The sequence below is a fragment of the Sus scrofa genome, chromosome 14 (assembly GCF_000003025.6).
Source record: "Sus scrofa isolate TJ Tabasco breed Duroc chromosome 14, Sscrofa11.1, whole genome shotgun sequence".
NCBI classification, from domain to species: Eukaryota; Metazoa; Chordata; class Mammalia; order Artiodactyla; family Suidae; genus Sus; species Sus scrofa.
Genome location: NC_010456.5, coordinates 57,439,342 through 57,460,138, shown reverse-complemented (window position 1 = coordinate 57,460,138; position 20,797 = coordinate 57,439,342). Strand labels below are relative to the sequence as shown.

Sequence of the window (20,797 nt, the reverse complement as noted above, 5' to 3'; positions counted from 1 at the left end):
TAACGTAAGAAAAAACTAGCGTTCAGAGAGGAAATGCCACTTGCGAAGAGGCCATATCTGATAAGTGACATAACTGCCCTTTGAACCCAGATCCCTCTGACTCCCACATCCGTGACGGACGAAGGTTGTTATCTTCCTTTAATTAAATTAGTGGGTGCACAGCAGCAGCTCTCTCTGACTCACACATCTGGTGGCAGAGCCTCCGTTAATATAAGTTCCAAGAAATTCCTTTATATGTGAAGCTTATCCTTGGCATTTAAAATATCACTTAATTGTTACACTTAGAACTTCTAAGAAATTTATCACCTGTGCCGTGGTTTTTTAATGTTTTAGGGCCATTTTGAAAAACTCAAAAGCATGCACCTTACCCCTTATTTAATGAATGAGACTCTCCTGGTGAAGCCTGTGCACATGTGTCTTTATAAAACATTAGGGGTGTTTCCCTTGACTTAATCACAATAATTTCCTGACCATACAGTGCCAAAATACTTCAGGGAAATATGTGATTATTTTAAGAAATTATACTTCAGTACTCTGAAAACTAGTAAAATATATCATAAATCAATTTTACATTCAGAGTAATTATTTAAGACTATTTTGTTATATATGCCCATTTTAATCAAATATGTAATTATAAACTATACAAATGCTGGACAATCTTTATAAATGCTTCATAGCAACCTCATCTACTATAAATATCAAAGAGAATCAAGAAGTAAGCAGAAGGGAGTTCCCGTTGTGGCTCAGCAGTAACAAACCCAAGTAGTATCCATGAGGATGCAGGTTTGATCCCTGGCCTCGCTCAGTGGGTTAAGGATCCACTGTTGCTGTGGCTGTGGTATAGGCCAGCAGCTGTAGCTCTGATTCAACCCCTAGCCTGGAAGCTTTCTTTTTTTTTTTTCTTTCTTTGGCTCTTCATTTATCATGTCATTCTATTCTTGGTTTTTGTTGTTGTTGTTTGTTTTTTCTTTTTTCTTTTATGATTTTAGTTTTTTCCATTATAGTTGATTTACTGTGTTCCGCCAGTTCCTACTGTACAGCAAAATGACCCAGTCATATATACGTATACAGTTCTCCCCCCACACCATCCTCCATCATGTTCCGTCACAAGTGATAGCCTGGAAACTTTCCTATGCTGCAGGTGCGGCCCTGAAAAGAAAAACAGACAAAACGAAGTAAGGGAAAGAAGGTTTCTAAAACCAGCCAGAACATGGGTCTTGAAGTCCAGATGTTCATGGAGAGGTCTTCTCTCAAAATCTGCTCATCTAGGGAGTTCCCGTCGTGGCTCAGTGGTTAACGAATCCGACTAGGAACCATGAGGTTGTGGGTTCAATCCCTGGCCTTGCTCAGTGGCTTAAGGATCCGGCATTGCCATGAGCTGTGGTGTAGGTTGCCGACGCGGCTTGGATCCCGCGTTGCTGTGGCTCTGGCGTAGGCCGATGGCTACAGCTTCAATTCAACCCCTAGCCTGGGAACCTCCATATGCTGTGGGACAGGCCCAAGAAATAGCAAAAAAGACAAAAAAAAAAAAAAAAACTGCTCATCTCCATGTCTCACTTTTACAAGCTCACTTGTCTGATTTTCAGTAGAAGCCCTTCCTCAGAAGAGGGGAGAGGGATGCTAAGCTGGTTTAAAAAAAATGGCAACTGAAAACAAAGGAGGTGACAGGTGCAAAAGCAAGCACCAGAAGGCTGTGAGAAGAACTGGAACTAGCGACCTCCAGAGTAGGCACGTGCAGAATGCACGCATGTAACACAGCCCACCGGGACCCTAGGCCTGTGGGCAGGGAGGGCCATGCCTCTGAGCTGCACAGACCTTGGCTTTAGACTCTCCCTTGATAATATTCCCGTAAAAATAACTTCATTCAAGAAAGCTTGCTCTCGTCTGTGGTGCTGCAAGCTGGTATATGTGCTCACGTATTTGGTCCTTCACCCTCCTCACTAGTTATTCTGCAACAAGGTCTCACTTTGACAGGTGTCATCATTAGACCCTCACAGCATCTCCTGTGATCATTCCAGTTTCACAGAGCAGGTACCCGAGGTGCTGAGAGGTTAGGACATTTCCTCAGGGTTGTAAAACCCATGAGGAGCCGACTCTGGTTCCCGGCAGACGAGCTGTGTTCCAGCTACCACAGCCCTGAACCATGAGGCTACTTGGGTTCACATGAGAGGGTTTTTATACTATATCCCACCCAGATGCAGAGAGCAGAAAATCATGCTTTACACTTTAGAAATTGTCCCATCGAAAGAGGTTTTTTTTTGTTTTTGTTTTTCCGCACCTCGCTTTTTACCAGAATACTTCACTCTGGAATAATAACCTATTTGAATTATTCGTTCTCTGAAACTTCCAAGAGGCAAAGTTACTTTGTTCCTGTTTGTTTTAACTTTGTAATTTGCTAATGGGAACAGCAGGGTCTTTGAGTTTAGACAGTTTTCAGTTATTCTAAGAATTTAGGAGGGCCCTGCACTGAGGTGACTTTTGTTGATTGATCTCTGAGTTAAATTTACTTATTCTTGAAATTAAGAATGTGTCTCTGCCAATGCATCATAATGTAGATAATTTTCAAGAAACTAGGCAGATAGCCTTTGAAAAATACTGGTTAGCTTAATTGCTAACAATTATAGCAGTACATAATTTACAGTATAGTATAAATACTACAGTATTTATACTTCTTAAAAAATATGTAAAACAATGCTTTGCAATGGCAGAGCAGATACTACTGATATTTATAGAAGATTTATTATAGCTTAAAGGCCGTCTGAGTGGAGGCCTAGCTTCCAAGCCCCAGAGCCCCACCCAAGGTCTGCCGCCTCCAAATACAGTTGTCTTTCAATGGGGCCTCTCACTCCTCCTGCTGGAGAAGGAGTCCCAGACTTAGGGGCCTCAGGACTGAAAGGGCTCTGCTTGGAGGCCATTGGAACATCAGCTAGAGGACCCCTGGGCCCCTTTGCATGGGAACGTTCTGTTGTTTCTGCCTTCCTTTTCTGCACATTTTCAGTTTGTAGTCCAGAGTGCAGTGGGCACCGTGCAGAGGTCTGTAAATGAAGTGACCAGGTCCAGGCTGGGCCTCTGTACAGGCCAGGTCTCCTTCACAGAGGGCTTGCAGTGCTTGTGATGCTGTGACCCCCCTCCACCCCAACACACACATCTCCTAGATGAGGAGATGATCAAATGAGACCCAGAAATCAATTCCAGAGCACACTTCAATGATTTGGGGGGTGTTATTCTGAGCTGTTTTGCCGTTTTTTAGGCATATTTTGCTGCCTTCTGTCTGCTGTCTTTAGAAGCATGCTCGGAGTTCCCATCATGGCTCAGTGGTTAACAAACCCGACTAGTAACCCTGAGGATGCAGGTTCGATCCCTGACCTTGCTCAGTTGGTTAAGGATCTGGCGTTGCCTTGAGCTGTGGTGTAGGTCACAGAGGCAGCTCAGATCTGGCGTTGCTGTGGCTGTGGCGTAGGCTGGCAGCCACAGCTCCGACTCGACCCCTAGCCTGGGAACCTCCATATGCCATGGGTGCGACACTAAAAAGACAGAAAATTTAAAAAAATAATAAAACTATGCTCAAATATTGTGTATAAGCAGCAGAAAGAAGAAGTGAGACTTAAGTTACTTCTTTAGATTTCAGACTTTTTTCTTAAACTTAAAGCTAATGAAGTTTTAAAAGATTAGGAAAGTAAATGGGACCATACTAGTTATGTTAATAGAATTTAAAAATAAAGCAAGTATGACAGTTCCTTATATGTGTAGATGTTTTAAAGTCAAGTGAGTGTTAGGAGTACCTGATGTTTTGTGTATGGACAAAAGATATTTGAATGCCCTCTATGTTTGGAAGATGAAAGGATACTAAGGTTCTGACTGGTTTTGTAGAAGAGAATAAATTTATATCATGTACACGGCCTATTTCTCTGCTCCTCTGTACTGCCTTGAACTTGGTACTTGAGCATCTGTGGTATGGGTGTGTAGTAAAATGTGGTCCTCCAGCCTCAGTGGCAATCCTTCTACTGTGTTTTCTCATTCTTGTGTGTAATTGCACTTGCCCTTGAATGGAAGTGGCCATGAACCTGTGTCACACCTGCTGATTCTTTGCAGAGATTGGCAGCTGCACTTCTGTTTTTTTTTTTTTTTTTTTCTCCTCATTTCACTTCACCTTCCTTCATTATAGAAAAGAGGCCTTACGTCCCCCCAGCAGGACAGGGGCTACCACACCACATCTTTGTCCATTACCACTGGTCACTGCGTGGAAACACAAGTCACACATTTCGGAACATAGAAGGAGAGAGGCAGAAAGAGAAAGAACTTCAAAAAACAATTTTAAAATAGCGTGATCTAATTCCAGCCCTGTGGTTGCAGTGTGGGGCTAGACTCTGTGGTGTCCTGGTGACCGACCTGCAAGAGGTTTCAACCAGGTGTGGGAAGAATGAGATGGAAGGATAAACGCCAGAGCAGCCACAGTGCTGTGACTGTGGCTGGTCTGGATGCTGCTCCTAAGAGTTCCTATTCCTTAAGTAGTTTTAGTTGCTTTAGTGGACATGTCGCTGATTCCTGGGAAGGAGTGCGTTTGCAAGTGTTTGCAGTGTTAACAGAGGAGCCTACGCCCACACTCTGGAATAAGGGGCCCCCATGTGGGCTTTGCTGGGAGAGGAGATTCTTACTGGGAGCTGGAGGAAGGTGCTGATATGTTTCTTCCACCGATGGTGTCATAAGGAAAAGAGCCCATCTCACTTTCTGAAAACTTTGCCTTCCAGCTATGGGGTGCTGCTGTGGGAACTGCTCACGGGCGAGGTCCCCTATCGTGGAATTGATGGCCTCGCTGTGGCCTATGGGGTCGCAGTCAACAAGCTCACTCTGCCCATTCCATCCACCTGCCCTGAGCCCTTTGCCAAGCTCATGAAAGGTATTTGGGCATCTCTGTTTTGTGCGTCTGTGGGGGTGAGGGGAATCACTCGTTAGAACACCTATATTTCTTTAATCAAAGGGGTAATTTCTGTGATTCTGATTTTCAGACAACTTTAAATAATTATACTCGTTTAAGAACTAGAAACCATGTCTTTGATCTAAGATGCCAGGCAAAGTTTTGATGAACTAAGTCACTTTAAAAAGATTCAGTTTGGAGTTCCCGTCATGGCTCAGTGGTTAAGGAATCTGACTAGGAGCCATGAGGTTTCGGGTTCAATCCCTGGCCTTGCTCAGTGGATTAAGGATCTGGCATTGCCAGGAGCTGTGGTGTAGATCGAAGATGAGGCTTGGATCCTGAGTTGCTGTGGTTCTGGGGTAGGCCGGTGGCTACAGCTCTGGTTAGACCCCTAGCCTGGGAACCTCCATAATAAAAAAGATTCAGTTTAACAGATTAAACTGAATACAGTATAATTCAGTTTAATCTTTAAAAAAAAAAAGATTCAGTTTAAAAAAATAGATTCAGTTTAATGTTTTGTCATTCACACAAAATAAACTTTTCATCAGTACACTAGTAGAATTCAACAACAGCATTGAATCGGCTCCATGTGTGCTTTTGTTCATTCTACCTGATGAGGTTTCACCGTCTTAATTAGCGTGTTTGGCCACGATCTTATCTCTTTTGATCTTTCTCTTTTAAGAATTAACTCTTTTCGTAAGCAGTAGGTTCCCTGACGTATTAGACTGTTCTACAAGAGTAGAGTCTCTCTTGTGATTATAACATCTTAGAGTCTTGGGTTTTCTTGGGTTGAGTAATAGAACTCTGTAAGTCATCTGGCCAGGCCAGCTTCGGGGAAACAGTTCGTGCGAAGGAAGGAAAAGCACACGTCCACACATTAATGTCCAATAATACAGGCCACAGAACCTTACATAACAGTCATTATTATACAGGCTACTGACATGGACACAGTGTAAAAGAGAATTTTCAAAATCATTTTTGAAAGTTGATTTTTTTAAACCTTCAGCAGACACTGTCGATATGGGCTGATAATGACCTGTGCTGAGAAAGGAAGTTACTGTGGTTCTTGTTCTTTTTAGACTGCTGGCAGCAGGACCCTCATGTACGGCCATCATTTGCCTCAATCCTTGAACAGTTGACTGCTATCGAAAGGGCGGTTAAGACTGAAATGCCTCAAGAATCTTTTCATTCCATGCAAGATGACTGGAAGCTGGAAATTCAACAGATGTTTGATGAGTTGAGAACAAAGGAGAAGGTGAGCCTGTGAATTAATTGCACAATATGCAGTTATGGAAGATTATGGAAGATGTGAGTCAAGAACCACTGTTTGCAATCTTAAAAAATATTTTCAGACATCAGCACTTATGGTTTCTTTCTAGTTCAAACAGAACGGAGTTCCCTGTAGCTCGGTGGGTTAAGGATCCAATGTTGTCGCTACAGTGTCTTGGTTGCTGCTGTGGCATGGGTTCAGTCCCTGGCTGAGGAACTTCCACGTGCTATGGTTGTGGCCAAAAAAACCCCTAAAAACCAAACAGAATGGTACTCAAAATGTGTAATTGGCAAAGAAACACCCTTTTAATTGGAGGACTTTTCAAATGTAAAAAAAATTTTTTTTAAAGGGAGAGAATGGGACACTAAACCTTTTGTATGCATTAACCAGCTTCAATAATTGTTGGTGTTTTGTCATTTTATTCATTTCTTTTTCCCATTATCATTTTTTTAACTGGGTCAGTATTTTAAGTTAAAACCTAGCCTCCTGTTATTTTTCTTTTAAATGTTTCAATATGCATCACTAACTGAAAAGAATTTTAAAAATATCTTTCTTGCCATCATTATCTTTAAAAAAATAACACTAGGAGTTCCCATCATGCTCAGTGTTTAACGAATTCGACTAGGAACCATGAGGTTGCGGGTTCGATCCCTGGCCCCACTCAGTGGGTCAAGGATCCAGCGTTGCCGTGAATTGTGGTGTAGGTCGGCAGCATTGCTGTGGCTGTGGTGCAGGCCAATGAGTACAGCTCTGATTTGACCCCTAGCCTGGGAACCTTCATATGCTGCGGGTGTGGCCCTAGAAAAGACAAAAAGACAATAAATAAATAAATAAGTAAATAACACTAATTCCTTGATAATATATACTCCTTCATACTCAAATGTCACAGTTTGCCTCAAAAATGCCTTCTTAGAGTTGGCTGGTGCCGATCCGAATCTAAACAAGGGCTGTGTGTTTTCAGTTATGTCCTTAAAGCTTTTTTTTTTTTTAACCCTAATCCCCTCTCCCCTCCCCTCCTTTATCTCCACAGCATTGCTTTCTTAGAGAAACAAGGGACTTGTGTAGTTTTTGAAATTTTTAACGTGATGAGTGAAGCTCTGGTTCGTTTATGTATTTTAAGTGCTGTTTTTGTTTTTGTTTTTTGTGTGTCTTTTTGCCATTTCTTGGGCCGCTCCCGCGGCATATGGAAGTTCCCAGGCTCGGGGTCGAATCGGAGCTGTAGCTGCCAGCCTATGCCAGAGCCACAGCAACGCAGGATCTGAGCCACGTCTGCAACCTACACCACAGCTCACGGCAATGCCAGAATCCTCAACCCACTGAGCAAAGCCACAGATGGAACCCACAACCCTATGGTTCCTGGTCGGATTCATTAACCACTGAGCCACAAGGGGAACTCCAATGTATTTTAAGTGCCGAAGCTCCACTTATGTTACCACATAAAAGTGTGAGGCAGAATCACCCCTAATCGGAAAGGCCCGGACCTTTAGCATGAGCTCCTGTGACTGGCGACAACTGACCATCAGCAGTCACTAAGATCCCCAAGTCCAAGGCATGGTTCTGTACTCCAGTTGCAGTTTGGCTTTGGAATTTTTTTTTTTTTTGGCTTTTTTAGGGCCATACCCACAGCATATGGAGGTTCCCAGGCTAGGAGTCCAATCGGAGCTGTCGCCACTGGCCTACACCAGAGCCACAGCAACACTGGATCCTAGCTGTGCCTGCGACCTACACCACAGCTCACAGAAACACCGGATCTTTAACCCACTGAGTGAGGCCAGGCATTGAACCTGCAGCCTCATGGTTCCCAGTCGAATTCATTTCCGCTGTGCCACAATGGGAACTTCTAGTTTTTAGAAGATACTTTTGTAGTACTTGAGCATTTTGATGTGTCAGGTTTTATTCTTGTTGTCTGAGGTGTGTAATTGTTCAATAGGTTGAATGTTTCTCTCGTATATGCAATACATGTCTGGGCTAAAATACAATGTTGTGGAGTTCCTGTTGTGTCTCAGTGGATTAAGAACCTAACACAGGGAATTCCCATTGTGGCTCAGCAGTAACAAACCCAACTAGTATCCCTGAGGTTTTGGGTTGAATGAATCTCAAACATAATATTGGACAGAAAGAGCAGTAACAGAAGGATAGCTACTTTGTGTAAATTTATAAAACCACACGAAACAGTACTATTCAGTTGTATAAAAAGACTGGAAGTATATCCAGGAGAAGGATATAAAAAGGTTTTAACAGATCTGAAACAGATGTGGTAAAAATTAGCATCTATTAAATATTGATGGTAAGTGTGTGGGTATTTGCTATTCTCTCTAACTGTAGTGTATTTTAAATATTTCATAATTTAAATAGTTAAAGTTATTTCAAGATTAGAGAGAAATATGTGAGCTGCTAAAATCCTTTTTTTTCCCCCTGTGGCTGCACCCATGGCGTATAGAAGATCAAATCTGAACTGCAGCTGTGCTGTGCCACAGCAGGAACTCCTTTTTTTTTTTTTTTTTTCGTAAGTCATTTTGTCAAATAGTAGACTTATAGGTCTATACTCACCCTCTTCCTTAGATTTTTTTTCAGTATGTGTGAGTTTAAACATTCAGAACTGACGAAGGCCTCAGACCCTGGCCCCACTAATGATCCCATTTGACTCTGTTCACATCACATCTAGCGTGGCCTTCGAGTGTGGGCACCACGCTTGAAAGAGCTTCTGGCGGTGGGTATTCGGGAAGGCAGAGCAGGGCCTGGACATCTGAACAGACAGAAGAAATGAACAGGAAGAGGTGAGAGTGCAGGGCTGTCCTCAGATGCTAGAGGAGTGTCCCAGTAGGTGAGGGAGGACTTATGTTTTGGGGGGATTTCAGAATTCAGAAGCAGGACCTCTCAGGTCAATGCTCCAGGGGCAAAAATCTGGTCTGTCTTGGAGCTGTGCAGGGGCACAGTGGACTCCCCCTCCCAACCCCCTCACCAACACCCCCACCCCAGCTCAGGAGTGCAGGCAGGTAGCAGGGGAAGCTGTGTGGGAGCCTAGACAGCTTTCCTTTTTATTTATGTATTTATTCTTGCTTTTTAGGGCTGCACCCACAGCATATGGAAGTTCCCAGGCTAGGGGTCAAATCAAAGCTGCAGCTGCCGACCTACGCCATAGCCACAGCAATGCAGAATTAACACTTCCCCAAATTGTTTTCAGGAACTCTAAAATTAGATGTTTAATAGCAAAAGTAATGAATGCTTTGAGGAGCGGGAGAGGATTCAGAGAAAAAATAAAACTTGAAATCACAGAATTTAAAATTTGGAAGCGATGCTGTCAGTAACTAACTATTATTATTTTATTTATTTATTTATTTATTTATTTTGTCTTTTTGTCTTTTTGTTGTTGTTGTTGTTGCTATTTCTTGGGCCGCTCCCTCGGCATATGGAGGTTCCCAGGCTGGGGTCGAATCGGAGCTGTAGCACCGGCCTACGCCAGAGCCACAGCAACGCAGGATCCGAGCCGCGTCTGCAACCTACACCACAGCTCACGGCAACGCCGGATCGTTAACCCACTGAGCAAGGGCAGGGACCGAACCCGCAACCTCGTGGTTCCTAGTCGGATTCGTTAACCACTGCGCCACGACGGGAACTCCAACTATTATTATTTTAAACTCTTTTATTTACTTCTTTTTCTTTTTTCTTTTTTTACGGCTGTGCCTGCAGCATATGAAAGTTTCCAAACTGGGGGTTGAATTGTAGCTGCAGCTGCAGGCCTACACCACAGCCACAGCACTGACAGATTCAGAGCCACATTTGAGTGCTACACCACAATGTTCGGCAACACTGGATCCTTAACCCACTGGGCAAGGCCAGGGATCAAACCCGCATCCTCATGGATACTAGGTGGTTTCTGAACCTGCTGAGCCATAATGAGAACTCCCTAATGCTTTTTTTTTTAAATTGAAGTATAGCTGATTTACAAGGTTGTATTGATTTCTGTTGTACAGCAAAGCGCTTCAGTTATACATCTATATACATTCTAGTAAGTTAATTCTTATTATATGTGGTATAAAAATCAAAAAAGCATGCTTTAAGGATGGATGTCTGGGGAGTTCCCATTGTAGCTCAGTGGTTAACAAACCCGACTAGTATCCATGAGGACTCGGATTCGATCCCTGGCCTCACTCAGTGTGTTAAGGATCTGGCATTGCCATGAGCTGTGGTGTAGGTTACAGACATGGCTCAGAACTGGCATTGCTGTGGCTGTAGTGTAGGCTGGCAGCTATAGCTCTGATTCAACCCCTAGCCTGGGAACCTCCATATGCCACAAGTGTGGCCCTAAAAAGACCAAAAAAAAAAAAAAAAAGAATTGATGTCTGTTCTTTCTCCAATTTGAGGTGTCGTTAGTAGCTTCTTTGTTGTTCTTTGGATTCATTTTCGAGATATCCATATTGGTATCTTTACTTTGGCTTTTTAATATGGTTGCTCAGCAGTACTCCTTGAAATACAGCATTTATGGAATCTTGTGAGCCTTTGATTTACAATTAAATTTTTTTACAATTTTTTTTTCTCAAAGGTTTCTAATTGCATCTTTTTTTGATGGAGTCAAAAGCACAGTATACGTGCTCTATCTCCCTTTCTTGTTCACTGATTGCTTAAGGTAGGAGGCGTCAGATGTGGAATTCACGGTCAGTGACTTGGCTGGGCTCTGTGTTGGTCAGTAAACTGTGGCCTCTGTAGATACTGGTTCCTCCCCAAATTCCTGGCTTCTTATCTCCGTGTGTCTGACTTGGTGTGCTGGGTGCATGCACCTGCCTTTGAATCTCTATACGAAGGCATGCCGCTGTTAATGATTAACATCTACTGCCAAGAATTTGGATTTTCCATTACTAGAATGGCCTGTGCCAAGCAATTAAACAAATAGTACAGCTTAGTAATCTCAGCAACCAAAAGAATTTTTGGTGTCCTTCATAATTTCAAAGGGGTTCTAATACCCTAGACGTTTTTTTTTCTTTTACTTTTGAACGTTTTAAAATTCATTCAGAAGGAAGAGTACTTTGACTGCTTTCTCTTTGATCTTTTATTTTTTTCCTCTTATGAAGTCTTAGGCAAGTGAATTTTTTTTTTTTAATTTGTAAAGTCATTGCAAGGGGGTTCACATTTTAGTTTGGGACCAGGAATTTTAAAACGGTTTCTTATTCAATTACTGTCGAGGTAACACAAAAAGCCTAATTGAATTTGCTGCCTTTATCTCTTCCTCATGCCATTTCATTCCACGGAAGCTAATTGGATTGTTATCAACACCACTGAAAAGTAATATCTTAACAGAAGGGCAGACAGTAATGAGTTAGAAATTAGGAGGTGACTGGAAATGATCTTCTGTCCCCAGATACACTCTAGTAAAAGCTTCAATTTGGACAAACTGGTTGGAGAAAGCCTCCAGTTAAATAATAGATTCCCGGATTTTTAATTTTTTCTTTCTTTTTTCAAGTCATAAATAGTAATTTATGTCTGGCACAATGAATGAAGAAATACTGGTCTCCTGTATAAAAATCAGCTGATACCTATTAGCAGAAGGGATTTGAATATCAATTGCTCTGAAATAAATCATTTCTACTGCAATTTCCTGTATGAAGTTTGTTTATAAAAAGTAAATGTAAGGTATGGAGTTCCCATCGTGGCGCAGTGGAAACAAATCTGACTAGGAACCATGAGGATGCAGGTTTGATCCCTGGCCTCGCTCAGTGGGTTAAGGATCTGGCGTTGCCATGAGCTGTGGTGTAGGTCGCAGACATGGCTCGGATCCGGGGTTGCTATGGCTGTGGCTGTGGCATAGGCGGGCGGCTACAGACCTGATTAGACCCTTAGCCTGGGAACTTCCATAGGCCAAAGATGCGGCCCTAAAAAAAAAAAGACAAAAAGACAAAAAAAAGAAAGTAAATGTAAGGACTGTTTCAAAGGTGAATTTCCATCCACTTTGGTAGGATTACCTCAAGTTCATAATTAGTTTGACCTGAATAGACAACCATTATTTTTCGAGCTCTCCCCTCCTCTTCTTGATATTTTCATGTGTTTGCATCTCTCTTGCTTGGTGGTCACCACCCAGACGGATGGCCTCCGATTGCTCCTCGAGCCCATCTGTACAAAGTCAAGGGATGAGTAGCCTGAGTGCCTCAGCTCTCCTTCCTTCCACAGGCCTCCATCTGACAGTGTCTCTTCACCCCCTGTAAAACTCGACCTGCCTGCCGCAAGTGTGACGTGTTCACGCGGTGCCCTCAAAGTTCACAGCTCAGAGCTCCACCTGAGAAGGTGGGGCTTCTCAGAAAGTTTTTGGCAGTAGGATATTCTGAGATTAAGTTTGTCTGGAGCAGTGCAAATAAAAGTTTGCAAACACCTCGCTTTCTATCTGAATGCTTGATTTAGCAGCAGAGTGCCCTAGGAGAGAAAGTTGCTCAGACTGAAAGGAATATTTATGTCTCTGGAAAAGAACAGGACATTTGGGGAGCTCCCGTTGGGGCTCAGTGGGTTACGGATCAGAACCTGCATGAGGATGTGGGTTTGATCCCTGGCCTTACTCAGTGGTTAAGGAGCCGGCATTGCCATGAGATATGGTGTAGGTTGCAGACATGGCTCAGATCCCGAGTTGCTGTGGCTGTCGAGTAGACCAGCAGCTGCAGTTCCGATTTGACCCATAGCCTGGGAACATGCTGCATGTTCGGCTCTTTAAAAACAAAAAAAAAAGAACAGGACACTTGGCAGAATTGGGAATGTAGATTAAAAACTTTGGAATTCTCAGCTTTACTATTGCACAATTTTTCTCTAATAGGAATAAAAGTATTCTTCACAGCTTTTTGTTTCTTGCAAGTTCAGTAATTCTAAAACCAAAACCAAGAGGAAGTTACCTTTTAGTAAGTATTAGGACAGAGGGATTTTATTAGCTAATTCATGACATCTGTACATAAAGTGACAGTTTCCATCTACCTGTGGGATCCTGAAAAGTTCTTTGTGTACTGAGTATCTTTCCCATTGGCTTATAGTTTTAGAAATGTTGCATTTTCATTTCTGATGAGCTTTCACCTGACTCTTGCCATAGTCACTTTGTTTTTCACTTTAATCTCTCTGCCAAGATGTTTTAATTCTTTAAGCAAATTCTTAAATACCCTAAGGAAGTCCCTAAGCAAAGCAGTCAGAACTGCTGCAGTCTTTGGGGACTAGCAGAATTACCCTTTAATTAGGCAAGCTTTCCCTTTTGGCTTTAATTTAATTTGGGGCGGGGGAGGGGGATGCTGCACCCACAGCATGCAGAAGTTCCCAGGCCAGGGATCAAACCCCAGCCATAGCAGTGACCCAAGCCACAGCGCCACAGCAACATAGGATCCGAGCCGCATCTGCAACCTACACCACAGCTCACGGCAACGCCAGAGCCTTAACCCACTGAGCAAGGTCAGGGATGGAACCCACAACCTCATGGTTCCTAGTCGGATTTGTTAACCACTGAGCCATGACGGGAACTCCACCTTTGGCTTTAATTTTAAATGCGTCCTTCATATCGGTACTTTGTTGCTGTGTGTTGATATATGTTTTATGTGTCAGGTGGTTATAGAAGCCAGAGGTGAAGAGAGAGAGATGTTACAATTGGGTCTAAAAAAGTGCGATGTCTCTTTTGTGATAACAGTAGAAGAGCCTGTTGGAGCCTGTGGCCAGGCCTGATGTGAGTCTTCAGGTCTAGCTTGTCTCAGCTGCAGAGGGGGGGTCTTGGGAGAACGGTGGTGGAGCTTCAGGGGCGCGTGACAGCCCGAGGTGACCGGCCTGTCCCCTGTGCAGGAGCTGCGGTCCCGAGAGGAGGAGCTGATGAGGGCCGCCCTGCAGCAGAAGTCACAGGAGGAGCTGCTCAGGCGGCGGGAGCAGCAGCTGGCCGAGCGGGAGATCGACGTGCTGGAGCGCGAGCTTAACATCCTCATCTTCCAGCTGAACCAGGAGAAGCCCAACGTCAAGAAGAGGAAGGGCAAATTCAAGAGAAGCCGCTTAAAGCTCAAAGATGGGCATCGAATCAGTTTACCTTCAGGTACGTCCCGTCCCCAGGCTTCCTGAGACCTGTGTGCTCCCCTCCCACCTGCGTCGCCGTCTCCTCAGGCCTGGGGAGTGGAATTGTCAAGCGCTGCGTGGTTATCTTCACCTCTTGCTTCAGCCTGAGGCCGTAGCATGATGACCTCACGCGTTTTCTTATAAACCCCGTAGGGGTGTGTCACATCTACCCCAAGTGTCCTCTCTCGTAATGGAGTCATTGATTTACGCCTTTTGAAAACGAAGCAGAAACTCCTCCTTAGCTGATTGCACTGAACCTGCCTTCCACCACATGGTGAACATCCAGAGCAGAAGGTCGCTGTTTCGTCACTAAGTTTATGGCTTCTACAAGGAGCTATAAATTAAATTACAGCGACAACAGTTTTGTTTTATGTAAAGTATGTATAAACTGTCTTGTAAAAATCCTGGAAGCCTTGCTGCATACTGTGACACTAGGTTACTGCCCAGGTCCTCAGCTGATCAGAAAATTGCTGGTATGGGGCGATCAGGAGTGTGCATGGTCCCCGTTACTGATGATGTGGTTTGATGAGGTGAAAACAGACTGTGGGTCCTCATTCATTTTACCTTTGACCTCTCTGGGAACAAAAAAGGAACTTTTCTTCGTTCTCTTCTAATGTTTGCTTTTAGCCAGAGTGGAAGTGGAAGGACCACTGCCTGGGATGTCTCATGTCAGATATAATTTAAAACAGTCTCTTTTCTTTATGATGAGGCTTCTACTCTCCAGTCTAGAGGACAGAAAAGTTCCAGGAGGCCCTTGGTGTGAGTTTGCTCCTCTGGTCCCAATACCAGCGTTCCTCTGTCTGTGTTGTCACCATGTTACCATAATTAATGTTCATTGATTCCCTTGGGAAACTTTGGAGGGGGAGCTAATTAGAAACTGATGGAAAAATAAACTTGGGAGAAACAAATCATTCCAGCGATTCTTTCATCTTCATGGGAGAGTGATTAAATAAAATACCTCAGCATTCCTGAGGTGCTGCTTCTCAAAGGTGACTTAGCAAATGCCTTGCACTGAATATATGCCACTGTTCTTGCTAAGGTTATATTATTCCCGAATTGTATTATTTTTCTCTTTCAGAGACTAGAGGGGTTATTTTAGTGTTACATTTATCTACCTTGTGCCACTTCATAAAAGATTCTAGTTAAAACAAACCCCCCCCAAAAAAATCTACTACTGTAATCCTAATCCATTTTGAAGGAATGAAATGGCATCTCTGCAATTCAGGGTGGCAGTTCCCTCTCCTGTCAAGAAGAGGACGCTGTACTGTGGTGATACAGGAGGTACTACTATGGAAACTCTTTCTCATTAGAATCACCCAACTCTCCACCCCCCCAACCACACACACACACACACACACACACACACACACACACACACACAGTGCATGCTAGCACACTCACACATACACATGCATATGCAAATATATGCACACACCCTTACACTTTTACACACACATACATACACATACATCCCCCACACACACAGTCTTGCACAGTATCCCAAAGCAGGACACACATACACAGAGCCAAAGAAAAGAATGATAACTATAAAAATAATTATTTTTCTCCTTCAGGAATTTTGCTCTGAAGAGAAAGTAATTATGTGTATGTTAAGGTCAGGGGAGTTAGCTGATTCCGATATTATCATCTATTAGAGAATTCTTTGTGTTACCAGATTTTTGTACTATTTAATGGTACGTCATCAAGGAAGAAATGGCTGAGAGGTGGTGGATTGAAGCGGGGTGACCCATTCCTTCCAGGACACCAAATGACCAAACCCCTTTTGCAGGCTTCTTCTCTGTATAACTAGCTTAAAGAATTTCTCAGAAACCTTTGAGACACCTACAAATTAGCCCTTAACGTTTATGCCTGCAGGTCTTTCAAAAATGTTATTGCATGTGAGTAATTATCAAATTATTATAATATTGCCCTTCAGAATCATTGATGTGAGCTTTTAACTTCTGGCTCTTCGTAGCTATGGTGACTTGCTGCTAGAAAACTCAAATGTAATTATTTCTGCCAGCAGCCCTGCTGTGTTACCACATAGAGAAGATAAATGCTTATCAAATGAGGTGGAGTAATCTGCGATTTGGTAAATTATACTTTGTGCATTCTTGGCATTTCTTGGAGTTTGTAGGAAGGGAAAGAATGATCGTGGCAGATACTTTTATATTGCTTCCCCTTGACATCACTCCCTCTGTATTAGGTTTATCTGGAATGAAAGTTGTGTTTTTAGAACACAGGAAACAGGACAGAGAGGTTTTGAAGCTTTCAGGAGTCGGCGTGTCTCCAGAGAAGGGGTGTGCTAACTTCAGCCACTTCCCAAGTGCTGGAGTGTGAGCGAGTGTGTGTTTGTGGGGGTGAGGGAGCCCTGTGAGGACTCTAGAGAACACTGCCTTTCAGCCTGAAAATGATGACTACTGCTGAGTCGCATCAGTGTCCTGAATGAAACAGAAATATTGAGGTGAAGATACAAGCTCAGGTTGTACTCAGCAGCCTGTGGACCACATGATAACCGGCCACAGGCAAATACCTTGAGAAGAATTCTAGCCAATGAAAAGCTGGACCTCAGCCAGGGCCCCTTAACAATTCAGCCTAAGATTTCCTTTTTTAAAAAACAATTTTTTATTAAAGTATAATTGATTTACAGTGTTCTGTCAGTTCAGCCTGAGTTTTCCTAAATGTATAACTGAGACAGAATTAATCTTTCCCTGTTTTATAGGGACAAGGAGGTTTATAATAAAGACTATTTTATTTATGCTTAAGTAGTGCCCTCCCCCACCCCAAGTGAAAGTATTTAGATGTTTTTCGGAAGACCAGACTCACTCTGAATCATACGTCTTGTTAAAATCTAGTCTTATGTCTCTGAGACGTGTCCTGCCCACAACCTTTCCTGATGGTTCCCTGACGGCTCCCTGGTGTCTCTTCTCCCGTCGTTTGTTCCCGGGATCTGCTACCCAGATGCAGAGGCTTGGTTCCGTGTTCTAATTCTGAGGCCCACAAGAGCACGCCTGCCTTCTGCTCTGGACTGGAGGCTCCTCCTGCTGTCAGAACTCGGAGATGGTGGCTCACCAGGTTAAGGATCCGCATGATCGCTGCTGTGGTGCAGGTTCGATCCCTGGACCGGGAACTTCACATGCCACCGGCACAGCCGCCCCCCGCCCCCCCCAAAAAAACAAACCTCATGGAGAATGTGCTTCTGCAGTGTAAGGGACAAATCACAGGCCCAGTTGAACCTTTAAGCACTTCAGTCTAAATGAATTGCTCCAGTCCTGATTTCTGGAGTTCCTGTTGCAGCTCAGCAGATTAAGAACCCGAATAGCATCCATGAGGATGAGGGTTCAATCCCTGGCCTTGCTCAGTGGGTTAAGGATCCGATGTTGCCTGTGAGCTGTGGTATAGGTCACAGACATAGCTTGGATCTGGTTTGCTGTGGTCATGACATAGACCGGCAGCCGTAGCTCCGATTCCACCCTTAGCTTGGGAACTTCCATATGCCGCAGGTGTTGCCCTAAAAAGAAAAAAAAATTTTCTTATCTCTGGATAAGACTATTGCTTTCTTTTCCTTTCCCCTCCCCCCGGTTCAGTCAATCATCTGTCCTGATGAACTGCTTTCTTGCATTCATTCTTTCCTTTACTTAAACTGCTCTGCCCGGTCACATCTTCCTGCCTTCCTTACACGGCAGGCAGACGAGGCCCCCCTTCTGGCACTTTATTTCCATTTGCTCTGTCTTCCAAACCACCCTTCACCTGCTGTCTGTTTCTCAGCAGTTAACTTGAAGCACCATTGCCAAATCTTGGACACTTTTTTCATTCAACAAATGAATGAAAGGGGTTGGTCCTCCCCTTGAGGACCAACCATGTGCCAAGGACCAGGGGTTACGATGAAATAAACATAATCTATGCCCTCATGTTACTTATCTGCAGCATAGAAGACATTCATTCAGCACAGGTTTATTACTAGACATCTTTTCCTGGGTGCAGCCCTGTGCCTGTTTGGAGGGGATGTCCTGGTGATGGTAACTGACAGCTCCGCCCATAAAGAGCTGGCCGTGTATGACATCATTAAGATGATACTTAAGTAAATGCTTATTTTTTTGCCATAATTATTTGCTACTGTGACTACAGTGATTAGCAGGGAGATGTCTCCTGGTCTAAGGAGCTTCCTCAGGGAGTAACATTTAAATTGAAACTTGAAGGAAGCGGGAATTTACCAAATATGAGGAGAAGCAAAAGAACAAGCAGGGAGCACCTGCGAAGAAATTTGGTTCCTTCCAGGAATGGAAAAAAGACCGGTGTGGCTTGATGCTGCACCCCGGGCCAACTCCAGCTTCCCACCTGTTCTCTCGAGCCCACCAACTAATGCTTTATACACATTTAAATACTTGAAAAGAAGATTTTCTGACATGTGAACATTGCACGAAATGTAAACCACAGGGTCCAGAGCAGAAATTGCCCTGGGGCGCCATTACTTATGTGTTTGTATGATGCTCTCCGCCTCTGTCCACTGAGCATATGCCCCATATGAAATGCCACAGAAATTGAAGTGTTCGTGTGGCTACTTCTTAGGAAGAGTCTGCTGGTCCCTGGTCTAACCACAGCGGGAGTGATGGGAGAGCAGGGTAAGATGCAGCTCGAGAGGCGCAAAGATCCCAGACTCAGGGGGTTGTAGCGTATGTTATGATTTCGACCTATAACAAGAGCTGTGAGAAGCCTTTGAAGGACTTTAAGCAGGGGAGTGACAGGCATGCATTTTTTCAAGTGGCTGCTGTGAGGCAGACCAGGGAGTGCAAATGGAGATGCTGAAAGATAGATTGAGGAGTTGTAACAGCCTCAGTGTGAAATGATGGTGGCAGCAGAGGTGGACACAACAGAAAGTGACATCAATGTGGATTAAGCACTTACCGTGTCCTGACCCCTGTACTAAGTATTTTCTGTATACTTCCTTGTATTTAATTTTTCCTAGCTGTCCTATGAATTAAGAATAATTATTTTTTAACTGCAAAACTATGAAATAGGAATAATTACTTTTTTCCATTTTTGTTAATGAAAATGCTGTGACTTAAAAGAGATTAACTTAGTAAATTCTATTAAGTGGCAAACTGGGGTTCATAATCTGGAGTTTTCTAACTCCAGAACTGAGCTTACACATTTCTTAACTCTAAGAAGAATATATAACAGAATTTGAAAGGTATTTTATGTTTGGTTGGATATGGAAGGTCAGGGTAAAGACAATGTCAAGAAAAATTGCAGATTTCTAGCATGAGCGATTAGATGGGTGTCTTGCCTACCAAACTCCCAACTCCTCATTTCAAATACCAGGTGGTTCTTTAAAATATAATTTTCAAAAAGGCAAATTATAACTCTCTTGAAAATGTGAAGTGAACATGTATCAAAGATTTTATTCAGGAGTTCCCTTTGTGGCTCAGCAGTTAATAAGCATGCCTAGTATACATGAGGATTCAGGTTCAATCCCTGGCCTCGAGCTGTGGGGTTCCGGATCTGGCGTTGCTATGAGCTGTGGTGTACATCACAGACACAGCTTGGGTCCTGAGTTGCTATGGCTGTGGTGTAGGCCAGCAGTGTAGCTCCAATTTGACCCTTAGCCTGGGAACTTCCATATGCCGCAGGTGCAGCCCTAAAAAGCAGAAAATAAAAATAGAAATAAATTTTTAATTAAAAAAAGATTTTATTCAATTTTCTTTTTTTTCCTTTTTTTTGGTCTTTTTAGAGCCATACTCATGGCATATGGAGGTTCCCAGACTAGGGGGTCAAATCAGAGCTGCAGCTGCTGGCCTAACCACAGCCACAGCCACGCCAGATCCAAGCCACATCCAAGCCACATCTGCAACCTACACCACAGCACACGGCAATGCCAGATCCTTAACCCATTGATAGAGGCCAGGGATTGAACTGTGTCCTCATGGATACTAGTCAGATTCTCTGAGTCACGACGGGAACTCCTGTTCAACTTATTAATTAATGAGGGAACCAGTTAAAATTGGTTCACATGAGAATTTGAGGAGCTAAGTATTAATGGTCAATTTAATAAAGAAATGTTAGCAGGATACTGCCAGGTTACACACAGACCTGGTTAATGCCCATAACCTTCAGGATATTCTTTTAACACCCAAACAGAAATCATTTGCATCATCACTACACAGAATCTACAAGTTAACCTCTGCCCCTCCTGAGTTGTAAAAATAGCCCAGTCAGTAGAAAGTCAGTCAGAGGTTAAGCTCAGTACTGCACTGAGTGAACACCCGGTAATTTCTTTTACCTGCCTCTTAAGTTTTCAGTAGTTTTTCTGACAGTTTACAGTCTTCCCAGACACTCTCCTCTGTCCTGTGGTGATATTCCTTTTCTTTCACGTATTCCCATAATTCTTGGCATGACGGCTCCCCTGTATTATATTTAAGTGATAGTACCCATCACGTGCAGGTACCTAGACGCCAAAATGCTTTTAACTGTAGGAGAGGGGAGTTTCCCTTGACCCTGGCTGGGTCTGAAAATTAAACTGACAAAGACAGATCAACAGGGGAAAGCCCCCAAATCTCTTA

General features: G+C 43.4%; 1 protein-coding gene across 1 annotated transcript in view; it reads left to right on the top strand.

The window, feature by feature from the left end:
- Positions 1 to 20,797, top strand: part of MAP3K21 (mitogen-activated protein kinase kinase kinase 21) — a 57,065-nt gene that overhangs the window by 21,830 nt on the left and 14,438 nt on the right. Inside the window, exons 3-5 of the mRNA XM_001928214.4 lie at positions 4,749 to 4,897; positions 5,995 to 6,170; positions 13,977 to 14,217. Of these exons, the coding sequence (XP_001928249.1) occupies positions 4,749 to 4,897; positions 5,995 to 6,170; positions 13,977 to 14,217 (566 nt within the window). The remainder of the gene's footprint in view (positions 1 to 4,748; positions 4,898 to 5,994; positions 6,171 to 13,976; positions 14,218 to 20,797) is intronic.